This window comes from Cucurbita maxima, unplaced genomic scaffold (genome assembly GCF_002738345.1).
Source record: "Cucurbita maxima cultivar Rimu unplaced genomic scaffold, Cmax_1.0 Cma_Scf00416, whole genome shotgun sequence".
Taxonomy (NCBI): domain Eukaryota; kingdom Viridiplantae; phylum Streptophyta; class Magnoliopsida; order Cucurbitales; family Cucurbitaceae; genus Cucurbita; species Cucurbita maxima.
The window spans coordinates 15,408-29,882 of record NW_019272432.1 but is presented as its reverse complement, the minus strand read 5'-3'; the positions used below and the strand labels follow the sequence as shown (position 1 = coordinate 29,882).

Here is a 14,475-nt window from a genome sequence, read left to right as displayed (position 1 = left end):
CTTTCTCTTCGATTTTCGATCAATTACAACCTAAAATGGACTCTAATGACTCCATAAAAATTACAGACCTTTCTTCACTCATTAAAGCCCATACACATTAGGCCAATTACAATAATTGTATCAAATGGAAGCATAAAAAAAATGCCAAAATCAAAAACATCCACTTTAGCAATCACAAAATTTCATTCATGAAATGGTACCCACCATGCTCAAATTAATGTAAATAAAGTGCCTAAAACTTGCTCTGATACCAATTGATGGAGTTAATATTACAAATGCAAAGAAATTTGAATCTTAGGATCTCTTGGAACATTAATTATAGTAAATAACTAGCATGTTCATAAGTATTAAAACTCAAGGTCGTACCAACCTTTTGTAGTTCAAATTTCTTTTTCCTCACGAACAGGTTTCGAACCACCACTAGTGTCTTTTTTCAATTCTTGGCAGAGTTGGATGCATGGTACTTTTCAACACACGCCCACGTACGCATACATGGACCCATCAGACGGATTAGTATACGTGCCCCTTAGGCCGGACTTTGTTGGGCACAACACAATACACGTCACTGAACCCTCATAAAAGAAAAGGTCTTCATGATAACATGTCGAACATAAATATCGAAGGTATGCATCCGTACTAGCATAACATAACGGGAAAGTATCCCGATACACATGACATACATACATGCACGATGTCCCATGATTTTTATTCATAAGATAACATTTATTTCATTTCTTTTCTCCTTCCCTCCATAACATACTTCATGTATGTATCACGCATACACGGATAAACATCACATAATCCATCACATAACTTTACGTGGAAAGATGTAACATTTCATACCTATCATACCATAACATATACCATCACAATATATCATATCATAAACATGTCAGTTATCACATGTCTCGTACCATAACATATTTCATATCATTCTCATATCATATCATAATGTATATATATATATATATATATATATCTGTCATTCACGTGTCGTATCATAATCATATCGTATCGTAAACACTTCATGGTCTTATCGTTCCTTAGTTTATAATAGCCTTAACATTCTTATACCTAACTCAGCGATATCGTTTCATGAACGTGCCTTAATCATATCATTACAGGAACGTATTCTAACGCTATCGTTCTATCAATCTATCATAATTTTATCCCTTTCTACCCTAACCTAACCATGTACTTTTATCAATCGATTGTGACCATATCGTTTTTATCAATCTCTCATATCCATAGCACTTCTATACGTAACCTAACCTTAACGTTTCATCAATATATCTTACTCCTATCATTAGATTACGTTCAATGCATCCTTTTCACATCCTATCTCAAACATATTATTGAACACATCGTACTATAAGTATTAACATACAATTCACATATTATAACATATGAATACCATATCATAAGCATATCGATCAATAAACAATTCACACATATCAATATATATGACACGTGCAGAACCACAAGGCACGTGTCAACATCAAATATAACCATGCCGATAGTATGGCCACTTACCTGATTAGCTTTGGCTGGTGTCATCAATTTATCATTTAGAAAGTTTGAGTTTGTCCTTTATATTCAAGTCAACCTATATGAACCATGACATCAATTTCAATTTCAATTCTCTGAATTTTACCATGGTCCATGTGTTAGACTTCATGTGAACATTAGAGACTCTAGGAGCATATTCTTGGAGGGTTATATATATATAATTCCATTTTCATTAAATATGTTATTTTCTATTATTACTGTGTTAGGAAAGATATTGTTACTAAAAAGAATTTGATGGTGTTTCTTGACATGATATTTCTTCAGTTTTATCTTTTAATGTTCCCAAATTCTTAATTTTTTCTCTATTAAATTTCCTCTTTTTCATCTACTTCCCTTTTTATTAATTTTAATTATGTTCACCATTTACTCTATTAAATTTCATCTATGTATTTTTTAAATTAACCGTATTTATTTTAATTCTTCAAATTCCCCTTTTTCTTTTAATTAATTCTTGCTCCCACATCTTCGCTTAAATTTTCTGATCGTATTTCTTTCTTTTATTTCTTTTCTATTCTATTCTATTTTTTTCAGTTAACCGTTTGGCTTACAATATCTCCTTTTTCTTTGTTTTTCTTCCTGTATTTTTCTTTTATTTTTCTTTTCTATTTTGTTAACAATATTCTGGATTTCCATCTGTATTTCATTTTGCTCGATTTGTGCTAATTAAGTGTTGTGAACTTGCATAGGTTTACTTAGATTTCAAAGGATCATTCTTAATTCTTATCATATTTAGTCCACTAGAAATCTATGGACCTTATCAAGATTCTACACATGCTATCGCGTCCTAATCTTATCAAGATTCTCTAGTGCTTGCGAAGCACATGTCGCTCTTACCAATTCTAATTTCCTACGCAATGGAAAGCATAGAAAACGACATTCATACGAAATTTTATCATAGGGGCATTTTGGTAATTTCCTCCATCATGCATAACATACTCCTCCATATTGCTCAATTTTTATTTTAATCATGCATATAATACATAAAAGACATACATACAATACATACTCATAAAAAAAAAAAAAAAAAAAAAAAAAGCTTTTCTGAGGTTGTTAACATGTATTTTTGACCACCTAAGTTAAGGAATGCTCGCATGCTATCATGTCCTAGCGATCTCTACAAGTATTACTTGCCTAAAGTCTATGTGGTTACTTACTTGAATGATGTTTACCTTCTTGAGCTAGCTATTCCACGTGTTTGGAGCTCAAGAATTTATGAAATTTCTCTCATAGATCCTAATTCAAGCATAATTATGTTAATATCGAAGTCAAGATAAAAATTTGACAAACGGAGGTCAAACAAACAAAATGAGACTCACATGCGCTTACACACGTCGGGAAAGGCTTTTGACGTGCAATTTCACGCATGGAGGTTTTTTGTAGATCTCGGTTACTCATTGAGTCATTGCATCGGGTTTGGGTTGCATTTTTTGTTTGGGTCGAAGGTTAACGAGTTGCACACGCAAGCTTTTGATCGAATCCAGGTTCAGGGATCGGGTTAACCTACATGCATCTCACAATTAGAAGCTGAATGATTCTCTCTGCTCAACATTTGCCACTTGTCCTACTGAGCTTCAGACTCACTACTGCCAACGTCGTCTAACGCGTGCCTTCTCCCTTTTTGCCAACATTCATTATTTTAGAAATATGATGAGGTTTCTATTTCCTATCTAATTTCTTCTAAATTTTGTAACTTCTTAAGGGTACACATAGGTATTTTCTCTTAAGTTTATTTTAGCCACAAAAAGAAATAATAAAGTGTAAATTCGGTCCATAATTTAAAACTTACGAAATTTACCATTTCTTTAAATTCAATGACATACTGCCTTTAGATCGTAATGAACTCTAGCTTCGTGTATGAATCTTGGGTGAAATTCCCCCAATATGAACCTACTAAAAGTTTAGAACTTCATTTCAAGAAATTAAATTAGAAAAAAGGAAATGCTTGCCTACGCTACATTCATTCTTGACGGATTTGAGTGGTAACACTCGAGCCGCAACAGATACATAACTCTTACTTTAATACCTTAAATTTGGAAATATTTGGATTTTATTATTGACATAGAGGGTGAATCCAAGTGTAGAAGGAAAAAAAATGCTTGAGAAACCTTGGAACAAAAATTCAATATTTAACAAATTAAGAAAAATTTAGATAAAAATCCACGGGACTAAAAGGTAATTATTTCTACCTTATAATTTGAGGGGTCTAGGATGACGTGTATAGAAAACAAAGAAGAGAGAGGAAGGGAGAATTTGGGTTTTTGTGGAAGGAGGAAAAACAAGAAAGTAAAGAGGACGCGCAAATAAGACACTTTAATGAAAAATTTGGCAAAAGATTTATCTCTAGTCCTAGTAAGAGGATCGATGAGTGTCAGTTTTGGTTGTAGGATCGTTCGATTTGACTACGATGTTCCAGGAAAGGATTCTTACAAGTTTCGTGTTGAAACTCGACCATGATTTGTTTTAGAATTAGATTCGAGAGATTTATAATTTTGATAAGAAAATATATTTTTTTTAAAATTTGAACTCAATTATTATGGTCTCTTTCTCCCTAAAAATTAAAAAAAAATGGCATCAAATTGGTTGATTAGAAATCTTTATTTTTCGTGAATAAACCAAGTCATCTCTAGTTAACGATTGGACGATAAAAAGCAATCCAAAAAAATAGATTGAGATGCGTTGCTCAGCGAAATCTTGAAAAATTGAACGTTGGAAGAATCGACTGTGGATACGCTGCTGGCGACGAGAAAGAGAAGCGTATTAGCAAAAAGTTGAAATGTATCACAACGTGGCAAGAATGACGGGTCAACCAGTCAACGAGGACGTATTGTGAGACACCACTTTACTCGCTAAACCGCACATGACCCAGTCTTCCCTTTGTAACTCAAACAGTACCAAAGAACTGGAATTCGATCCGCGTGCTCAAAATCCTACCCGACTTGTTCACTAACCAATGACACGCGTCCCCCTGATTGTACCACCGCCAGACGTGTGGTAAACGCACGTAGAGAATATCTGTTGTGCTTGAAAAGCACGTGAGCACGTGCATGGACTTTCTTTTTGTCCTGTAATCCTACTCGAGAAGGCACATGACAAATCTATTTATGTTGAAAGTCATTTTACTTCTTTTTCTGATTCTTTTTGCCGTTGGCGATGGGCTGAGGAGATAATTGTGGGGAGGGATGGGAGGTTAGTGGAGAGAAGGAGAAAATGTTGTTTTTGTTTATTTATTATTATTATTGTTATTTAACTATTTATTTTTATAATTATTTTTATTTATTAATTTTATTTTGGGCTATTACTTTATATCTCTCTAAAAGAAACTTTGTCGGTAAAGTATTTTTGTAATAGCCAAAAAATAAATAAAGAAATAAATAAAACAAAAAAAATAGTTAAAATAATAATAATAATAAATTAATTAATTAATTAAAATTAGAATTAAAAAAAAAAAGAAAAATTCCTCACCTCTCTCCACTAACCTCTCATCCCTTCCCACAATTATCTCTTTTTGTCAGTTATTACCGTAAAATCGTATCTCAGATTTCCTTTTTCTCTAAAGTTATGGTTAAAAGAAATTAATTTAGGATCTTGCATATTTAGGGATTTTTCTCATATAAAATTAATTAGATTTTTGTTAGTATTTTAATTATAAGAAAGAAGGTTATAAGGTTAGATTCAATAAAATTTTAGTTGGCAGATCTATAAACAATAGACTTAAATTGGCCAATAATATCTGTGTACACAATTGAAAAACAAAACCTATTTACAAAATGAAAATAACTAGAGAGAGAGAGGGAGATTGAGAAAGATTGGTTAAACAGTATTTAACAATCAAATAGGAAATATCAGAGTGGAGTGAGCTTCTTTAAATTTTGTCTAAAAGACAAGATCAGAATTTTGATTAGAGGGCAGTGTGACCAATGTAAATTAGGGAAATAATTTTATAGGGTTCAAACTTGAAACAGATGTCATGAGCTCATATAGGTTAACTCGGATATCAAAGGACGGAATTGAACTTTCATTAAAGATAGATTTGTGACAACGACTTAAGCGAGCCAGGTAAGTGACCTTACTATCGGCATGGTTATATTTGAAGTTGACACGTGCCCTGTGGTTCTGCACGTGTCATATATATTGATATGTGTGAATTGTCTGTGGATCGATATGCTTCCTATATGATATGTTATGTTATAACATGTGGATTGTATGATAATAATTATGGTACGATGTGCTCAAGGATATGTTTGAGATAGGATACGAGAATGATGCACAAAACCAAATGTAATGATAGGAGTAAGATACATTCATGAAACGTTAAGGTTACGTTACATACCGGAGTGCTATGAATAGGAGAGATTGATGAAAGAATACGGTTAGGTTATGGGTATAAAGGGATAGGTTTGTGATAGATTGATAGAACGATAGCGTTAGGATACGTTCTTGTGACGATATGACTATGAAGTGTTTACGTTATGACTTGTTTATGATATGATACATTGTATGCTAGATTATTGTGCTTAAGTACGTAGTCATGTGAACGTGAATGTATGCTATGTGTAATATGTAATGCATGTAACGATATGTTGTTCTTGAATGGTTATGGCATTATTGTATGGAATGTTTGAATGTAAACAGCATGAATTGTATGACATGAAATATGGTAAACTGTCTGGAATCATAACCTCGATAGGAATATGTATGAAATGTAAATTGAAAATGAGAAGGACGTGAAGCATGGAACGTGACAGGGGGGTTATGTTCATTAATGATAAATGTAGAAGTAGTAGGGACCTCATGCATTATGTGTGTTCATGCATCTGGGGGGATACCTCTATCACATCACGAGGGTATGGCATGACAACGATCGTTATGCTTTGCATAGCGCTGCCGTAATGATTACTAGTTTAACGGGTCCCGACATAAGGGGCTCCCAGAGTATGCCCACCGGATAAGGAAAGTGGCCTAGCGGTGTGCGAACTAGCTTGTGAACCCATACTCGCACGTATGGGCTGTGTGTAGAGTATATGGTACACGTCCACAATTACCCGTTAGGACAACACCATAGGGAAAACGAAACGAAACGAAATGAAAGATAGGTCCCATCATTTCATTGCATGTGATTGTTGCATTTAACCCCAATAGTGGGGTCACTTACTGAGTATTTCTTTCAATACTCAAGCCACGTGCTACTACATTTTTCAGGCTAAGGCAAGGTATTCCTGTACGGCTGACGACGGCATCGCAACTCAAGACCATGAAACATGCATAGGGTAGTGGTATTTATTTTCTTACTCTTAGGCTAGAGTAGATGTTTTTTTAACTTAAATTCTTATTCATTTTTATTTAGTCTTTGTTTGTGTCATTTTAAAAATGTTTTCGAAACACGTAAGTCCATAGCTGTGTTTTAAGATAAAGGTTATGTTTTATGGAATTTAAATGAAGTCTTCCACATTCAATGTTTATGCTATGTTTACAGTAGCGACCTTAAATTAAGTGGAAAATTTTGGGTCGTTACAGTTGGTATCAGAGCCAGGTTATAGATCTTGTAGACTAGCCTACAATCTAGGCTTGGCATGTTCCATGGTCCCACCGTTGATGCCCTGTCTCCATCAGGTATGTCTTGCTTAAGATAAAAAAAATGAAATGTCGTTAATTGTGTATGTTGTTAATGCTTGGTCATTATAAAATATAACTCGTAATTGGACTTTTACACCATTGATTGTATTATAATTTACTGCATTATTATTGGCTTAATTCTATATTTATTAGAATGTAGAATATGTTATGTTTTACCTTGCATGGGATGTGAATGCAAATTGTTGTATTGATGATGTTTTGATTTACTGAGGTTGTTATTGTGAACGAGTAGCTATAGTTTTTGTAAGCTACTAAATGTTAGTGTATGCTTGAAGATGATTTTTCTAAGAAATGTCATATTCTTTAGTTAGACATCTCGAACATAAATAAACTACACAGTCTTATGACCATAGAGATGGGAATGAATGTACCAATGTATACTGAAGAGTAAGTAGTGTCGGATGAAATAAAATGACCTGAGAAGCTTGATAGATGTGCGAGTAGGTTGGTGGGTCGAGACTTAGGATTGAACACCTTAAGTCGATTGATTGGCTACGATCTTCCAGTTTATAGATTGCCAACTAAAATTTTATTAAATCTAACCTTATTTCGTATAACTTATGATTGATTGGCTACGATCTTCAAGTTTATAGATTGCCAACTAAAATTTTATTAAATCTAACCTTATTGCTTATAACTTAGAATGCTAACAAAAATTTAATCAACCTGGTAAAATATGAAAGAAGATTTGATCCTAAATTAATTTCTTATAACCATAACTATAAAGGAGAAGGAAATCTTAGATAGGATTTTACATAATGACTAACCAAAATCTCTAAATCTGCAATTTGTTTATGTTGAAAGCCATCTTACTCCTTTTTCTCGAATTGGAGGTTAGTGGAGAGAAGGAGAAAATGTTATTTTTATTTATTTATTTATTTATTATTATTGTTTAACTATTTATTTTTATAATTATTTTTATTTAACTTTCTTCCCGTAAAGTGTTTTTGTAATAGCCCAAAAATAAATAAAGAAATAAAAAAAACAAAAAAATAGTTAAAATAATAATAATAATAAATTAATTAATTAATTAAATTAGAATTTAATATATATATATATATATATATATCTCCTCACCTCTCTCCACTAACCTCTGGTCGCTCCCCACAATTATCTCTACTCGACCCATCCCAACTGCAAAAAACCAAAGAAACTGAAAAACAACAATGGTCAGATTTGAGAAAAAGTAAAATGACTTTCAACATATTGGAGATTTAGAGATTTTTGTCAGATATTACAGTAAAATTCTATCTCAGATTTCCTTTTCCTCTATAATTATGGTTATAAGAAATTAATCTAGGATCAAATCTTCTTTCATATCTTAACAGTCTGTAATAATCACATCTCATATACAATTGATTAGATTTTTGTTAGCCCAGTAATATCTGTTTACACAATTGAAAAACCTATTTACAGGATGAAAATAACTAGAGAGGGAGGGAGATTGAGGAAAGATTTGTTAAACAGTATTTAACAATAAAACATGAAATATCAGAGGGTAGTGAGCTCCTTTAAATCTCGTATAACAGAAAAGATCAGAATTTTTATCGGGGGCAGTGAGCTCCTTTAAATTGTCTAACAGAAAATATCAAAATTTTACGATGACCTTTACCATGGTCAATGTAAATTAGGGAAATAATTTTATAGAGTTCAAACTTGAAACAGATGTCATGAGCTCATATAGGTTGACTCAGATTTCAAAGGATGGAATCGAACTTTCATTAAAGATATATTTGTGACAACGACTTAAGCGAGCCAGGTAAGTGACCTTACTATCGGCATGGTTATATTTGATGTTGACACGTGCCCTGTGGTTCTGCACGTGTCATATATATTGATATGTGTGAATTGTTTGTGGATCAATATGCTTCCTATATGTTATGTTATGCTATAACATGTGGATTGTATGATAATAATTATGGTACGATGTGCTCAAGGATATGTTTGAGATAGGATACAAGAAGGATGCACAAAACGAAATGTAACGATAGGAGTAAGATATGTTCATGAAACGTTAAGGTTAGGTTACATACCGGAGTGCTGCTATGGATAGGAGAGATTGATGAAAGAATACGGTTAGGTTATGGGTAGAAAGGGATAGGTTTGTGATAGATTGATAGAACGATAGTGTTAGGATACGTTCTTGTGATGATATGACTAAGGTACATTACGTAATGATATGTCTGTGATAGGTATAAGAACGTTAAGGCTATGGTAAGTTAGAGAACGACATGACTATGAAGTCTTTACGTTATGACTTGTTTATGATATGATACATTGTATGCTAGATTATTGTGCTTAAGTACGCAGTCATGTGAACGTGAATGTATGCTATGTATGCTGTTTAGTCTGATGTGATGTGTAATGCATGTAACGATATGTTGTTCTTGAATGGTTATGGCATGATTGTATGAAATGTTTGAATGTAAACAGCATGAATTGTATGACATGAAATACGGTAAACTGTCTGGAAACATAACCCCGATAGGAATATGTATGAAATGTAAATTGAAAATGAGAAGGACATGAAGCATAGAACGTGACAGGGGGGTTATGTTCATTAATGATAACTGTAGAAGTAGTGGGGAACTCATGCATTATGTGTGTTCATGCATCTGGGGGGATACCCCTATCCCATCACGAGGGTACGGACGCATATATCCAATGGAAGGACAACGATCGTTATGCTTTGCATGACAGAATTCGAACCTAAGCGCGAAGAGCTCAATTAATTTCAAATCTGTCGCATTAACCACTCAAGCACATCAACATTTGTTAAAAAAATCTATGTTTAATTTCATAAATTATGTAAAAGTCAAATGGTCAATTTGACTTATTCTTTGTGGAGATTAAAGGGGATCGGGAATAAATCCCGTCCACAAACATATCGGGATTGAATCCCGGCCACAAACGTCTTTTTTCGGGAGACTATAAATACCCACAATATGTTATGTAAAAATTAGATTCGTTGATGAATGTAATTCAGATCTCAAATTGAGACGTTTTCCTTAGAAATCCGAGCATCATATTTGCCATTTCTAAGTTTCAAGCAATTCTTGTGGTAGAATTGCACCTGAGCCATTCAATCAAGCCTTGATCAAGTTATATTGTGGAGTGACTCAATTTAGAACAAGGTTCCAAATCTTGCTTCTAGAGCTTCGATCGTAAGAGGTAATCTAATTCTAGCCTTATCTCTTGGTTGATCCAAATTTCGCATAAGGAGGTGTTAATTACTTTGATTCAAGGGTTCTTGCTAAAATAAAAGCTTGGATTGTTGGGCTGAGGATTAGGTTGCCTTATTAGTGGTATTAGAGCCAGGTTGCATCTTTGTGGCCGACTCTAGAATTGATTTTATCTTTAATTTCCGCTATTGTTTATCGTCTCTTTAAATCTGTCATTTATTTTCTTACTGTCATTTCCAACGTTCTTCATTATCCTTCTACTTTGTTCTTAGTGTCCTGTTAAAGATCATATTTAGATCTTGAAAAAAAAAAAAAAAATTTTATCATATTGTCCTTAATATATTCTTATCATTAGTCCATTTGCACGTTTATTTGAAGATCAAATAAATTTCTATTCTCATTTTTCCTAAAACATATAAATCTGGAATTGTTGTGTTCGATCTTCACAACCATTTTCTTTGGAATTCATTTTTTTTTTAGGTGTGCAATTATATCCAAAAATATCTTTGTCCCTTATTTATTTGATCATTTCTTGGTTTTATTTTGTTGTTACTACATAATTACCTTGTCTTGATTGTCTTGAATAGCTCGCTACTATCAGAATTTCTTTATCCATATTATCTACCTTGATAAGAAATTATTAACTTTTCCAAATAGCCTACCTTTGTGTGTTAAACACGAGTGTTCCTGAGTGTAAAATCAGTAAGTTGAGTGTGTGAGGTCCTAAGCTTATAAAACTACTGTTTGTAAAATCATGAACCAAGACGAGAAAAATGGAGGGGAGATCAATGATTTAGTTGAAGAAGTCCAGAAGAATGAGAAGAAACTAAAAAATGGTATTCATTTGGCTTTTATTACAAGAAGACTTCTTAAAACTCATGATGTTGATGATCAAAGAGACAACCTATTTCACACGCGGTGTTTAGTCAAGGGGATTGCTTGTAGTCTTATCATTGATAGTGGAAGTTGCACCAATGTAGTAAGTACTATGTTGATCAAAAGGTTGCAAATTCCAACTCAAGATCATCCTAAATCTTACAAGCTCCAATGACTCAATGATAGTGGAACAATGAAGGTAATTTCCCAAGCTTTAATATCTTTTACTTTGGGAAAATATAAAAATGAAGTTATTTGTGATGTGTTGCCAATGCATGCTGGAGACATATTGCTTGGTCGATCATGGCAATTTGATAGGAGGGTTATGTATGATTGCTATTTGAATAGGTATTCTTTTGTAAAAGATGGTAGAAAAACCATTCTTGTACCTTTGAGTTCTGCAAATGTATTTGTTGATCATCAACATCATTCTCCATAACTTTGAGTTCTTCTTGTTTTATTTTGTTGTTATTTCATAATTAACTTATCTTGATTGCCTTGAATAGCTTGCTACTATCAGAATTGCTTTACCCATATATTAGCCTACCTTGATCATAATTTAGTCACTTTCCCAAACAGCCTACCTTTGTGTGTATAAACACGAGTGTCCCTGAGTGTAAAATCAATGAGTTGAGTGTCTAAGGTCCTAAACATATTTCACTACTATTTGTACAATCATGAACCAAGATGAGGAAAATGGAGGGGAGATCAATGATCTAGTGAAGAAGTCTAGAAGAATGAGGAGGAATTAGAAGATTGGATTCATTTGGCACTTATAACAAACAGACTTGTTAAAACTCAAGTTATGGAGGATGATGTTGATGATCAAAAAGACAACTTGTTCCACATGCGGTGTTTAGTCAAGGGTACTGCTTGTAGTCTTGTCATTGATAGTGGAAGTTGCACCAATGTTGTAAGTACCATGTTGATCAAAAGGTTGCAAATTCCGACCCAAGATCATCCTAAACCTTACAAGCTCCAATGGCTCAATGATAGTGGAACAAAGAAGGTAGTTTCTCAAGCTTTAATATCTTTTACTTTGAGAAAATATAAACATGAAGTTCTTTGTGATGTGTTACCAATGCAAGTTGGAGATATATTGCTTGGCCGACCGTGGCATTTTGATAGGAGGGTTATATATGATGGCTATTTGAATAGGTATTCTTTTGTAAAAGATGGTAGAAAAACTATTCGTTTACCTTTGAGTTCTGCAAACTTTATTCAAGGGTTCTTGCTAAAACAAAAGCTTGGATCGTTGGGCTGAGGATTAGGGTTGCCTTATCACCTAGTACAAGGTAAAATACCTTGGACCCAGCCTCCTATGACCATAATTCTAGATGGCAAGCATGCCTCCATGGAGAGCACGTAGTAGGCCTAGACAGTATAGAAAATGCCTTGGTACAAACCACATAAGTAGACCCAAGCAATATTGTTCATACAACCAAAGACGATCCCTATAGGAATTAAACACCCCTCAAGCAAACCATTACCTCAACTAAGTTTTGGTTAAGTTGGGAATTTGCGAGATAAAATCCACCAATAATGAGAATGAAGTGATGGAAGTCATGACTTCAAGGTTTGGTAGGAGTCTTCACGAACTAAGTTCAAGTTTATGGACTTCCAAAAGTGTGATGTGCCCTTTATGCCACTAATGAGATATGGGGTGTAGGATATTCCTATTGATGGATCACCTAAGGGATGACAAGTCGTTTTGGACCTAATGGATGACAATTCTTATTTGAAACTATAATTCTAGAATTTTTTGAACTTATTTGTTCTATATCACCTTAAAATTTCTAAGGTCCTCGTAAAAAGTTTGAAAGTTCAACTTAAAAAAATAAATCGGGAATTTAATACCTTGAGTGCTATACCATATGTAATTCATGAATTGCTTTCTCTATTTTATATTTTCTACGGGAAAGTATGCATATTTTGTTGTCCATTTTATGAAAGTGTTTTAAAAATCAATCAAATATTTATTATTCTTGGGCTAGTAACTATTATCTATTAGAGGAATTTTGTTATTGAAAATCTAATAAATCTGTAAAATTATCCCAAAATTAACCTTAAATTGTGTTGCATAACCGAAATTAGTTAAATCATTAAGTTTTTAACCACCATAGCATGCATTTACATAGTTTCTTGCATGTACTATAAGTATGTATATTTATTCACATGTCCAACACAAATTGGTAGTTAAGCTAAAGGTGTATTAGGAAATGATAAAGAATATTATCGCTTTCTTTCTTTTCACGGTGGCTTTAGTGGGGGCTGAGGTTCCAAGGGTCGCGTTACCACCACCAGGACCTTCTAGATATTACATTCATGTGGTTAACGGGCTAAGCAAACTTGGGTTGCTTGTGCATTGTCAATCTAAAGACGATGACTTGGGGTATCATCGTTTGCTTAATCATGGAGATGATTACCAATGGAACTTCAAGGTTAACTTTTGGGGAACAACCCTCTATTGGTGCAAATTGGAGACGCCACATGCATATGTCTCTTTTGAAAGCTTTTGGCCTGAAACGCAGCACTTATGGCTCCGTGATAGGTGCAAACATGGAACTGTAGGAACTTGTATTTGGACGGCTAAAGATGATGGAATTTACTTGAGAAACTTTCTTGCTAATGTTGATGAATTGATACACGAGTGGATCTATAAAAGATAGGAACAAATGAAAAATAATGGGATAACACAAAAAGGTTGTTTTGTTTTGTTTTGAAATGTATTTGATAATGAAGTGTATTGTTTTTCTCCAAAATTTTAAATTATGAAGAAAAAAAATTTAATTTGTATATGAATACAAGTTTTCAAAATTGTAATATCATTTTTATATTAAAACTAAAAAAATAATGAATTTTATTGACCAATCTTAGAGAAAGTTTAGAATAATAAAATCTAAAATAGATATTAAACGCTCATGTTACTGTAATCTTCACATCGATTTTAAAATAGGATGGTAGGCATAATCCTTGAATTTCCATATATCTTATTAAAAGTTTCACATATTATATTGTAGTTCCATAATCCTTGTTACAGCCTACGTATGCATACATGGACCCATCAGACGAATTGTTATACGTGCCCCTTACGCTGGACTTTGTCGGGCACAACACAATACACGTCACTGGACCCTCATAAAAGAAAAAGTCTTCATGATAACATGTCGAACATAAATATCGAAGGTATGCATACATACTAACATAACATAAC

General features: G+C 33.4%; 1 protein-coding gene across 1 annotated transcript; it reads left to right on the top strand.

The window, feature by feature from the left end:
* Positions 1-13,480: 13,480 nt before the first annotated feature.
* On the top strand, positions 13,481-13,828 carry LOC111474482 (S-protein homolog 1-like; the record flags this gene model as incomplete). Its single annotated transcript, XM_023119557.1, has 1 exon — positions 13,481-13,828. A coding segment is annotated over exon 1 (348 nt), but the record flags the coding sequence as incomplete, so codon positions are not given.
* Between the last annotated feature and the right edge of the window lie 647 nt (positions 13,829-14,475).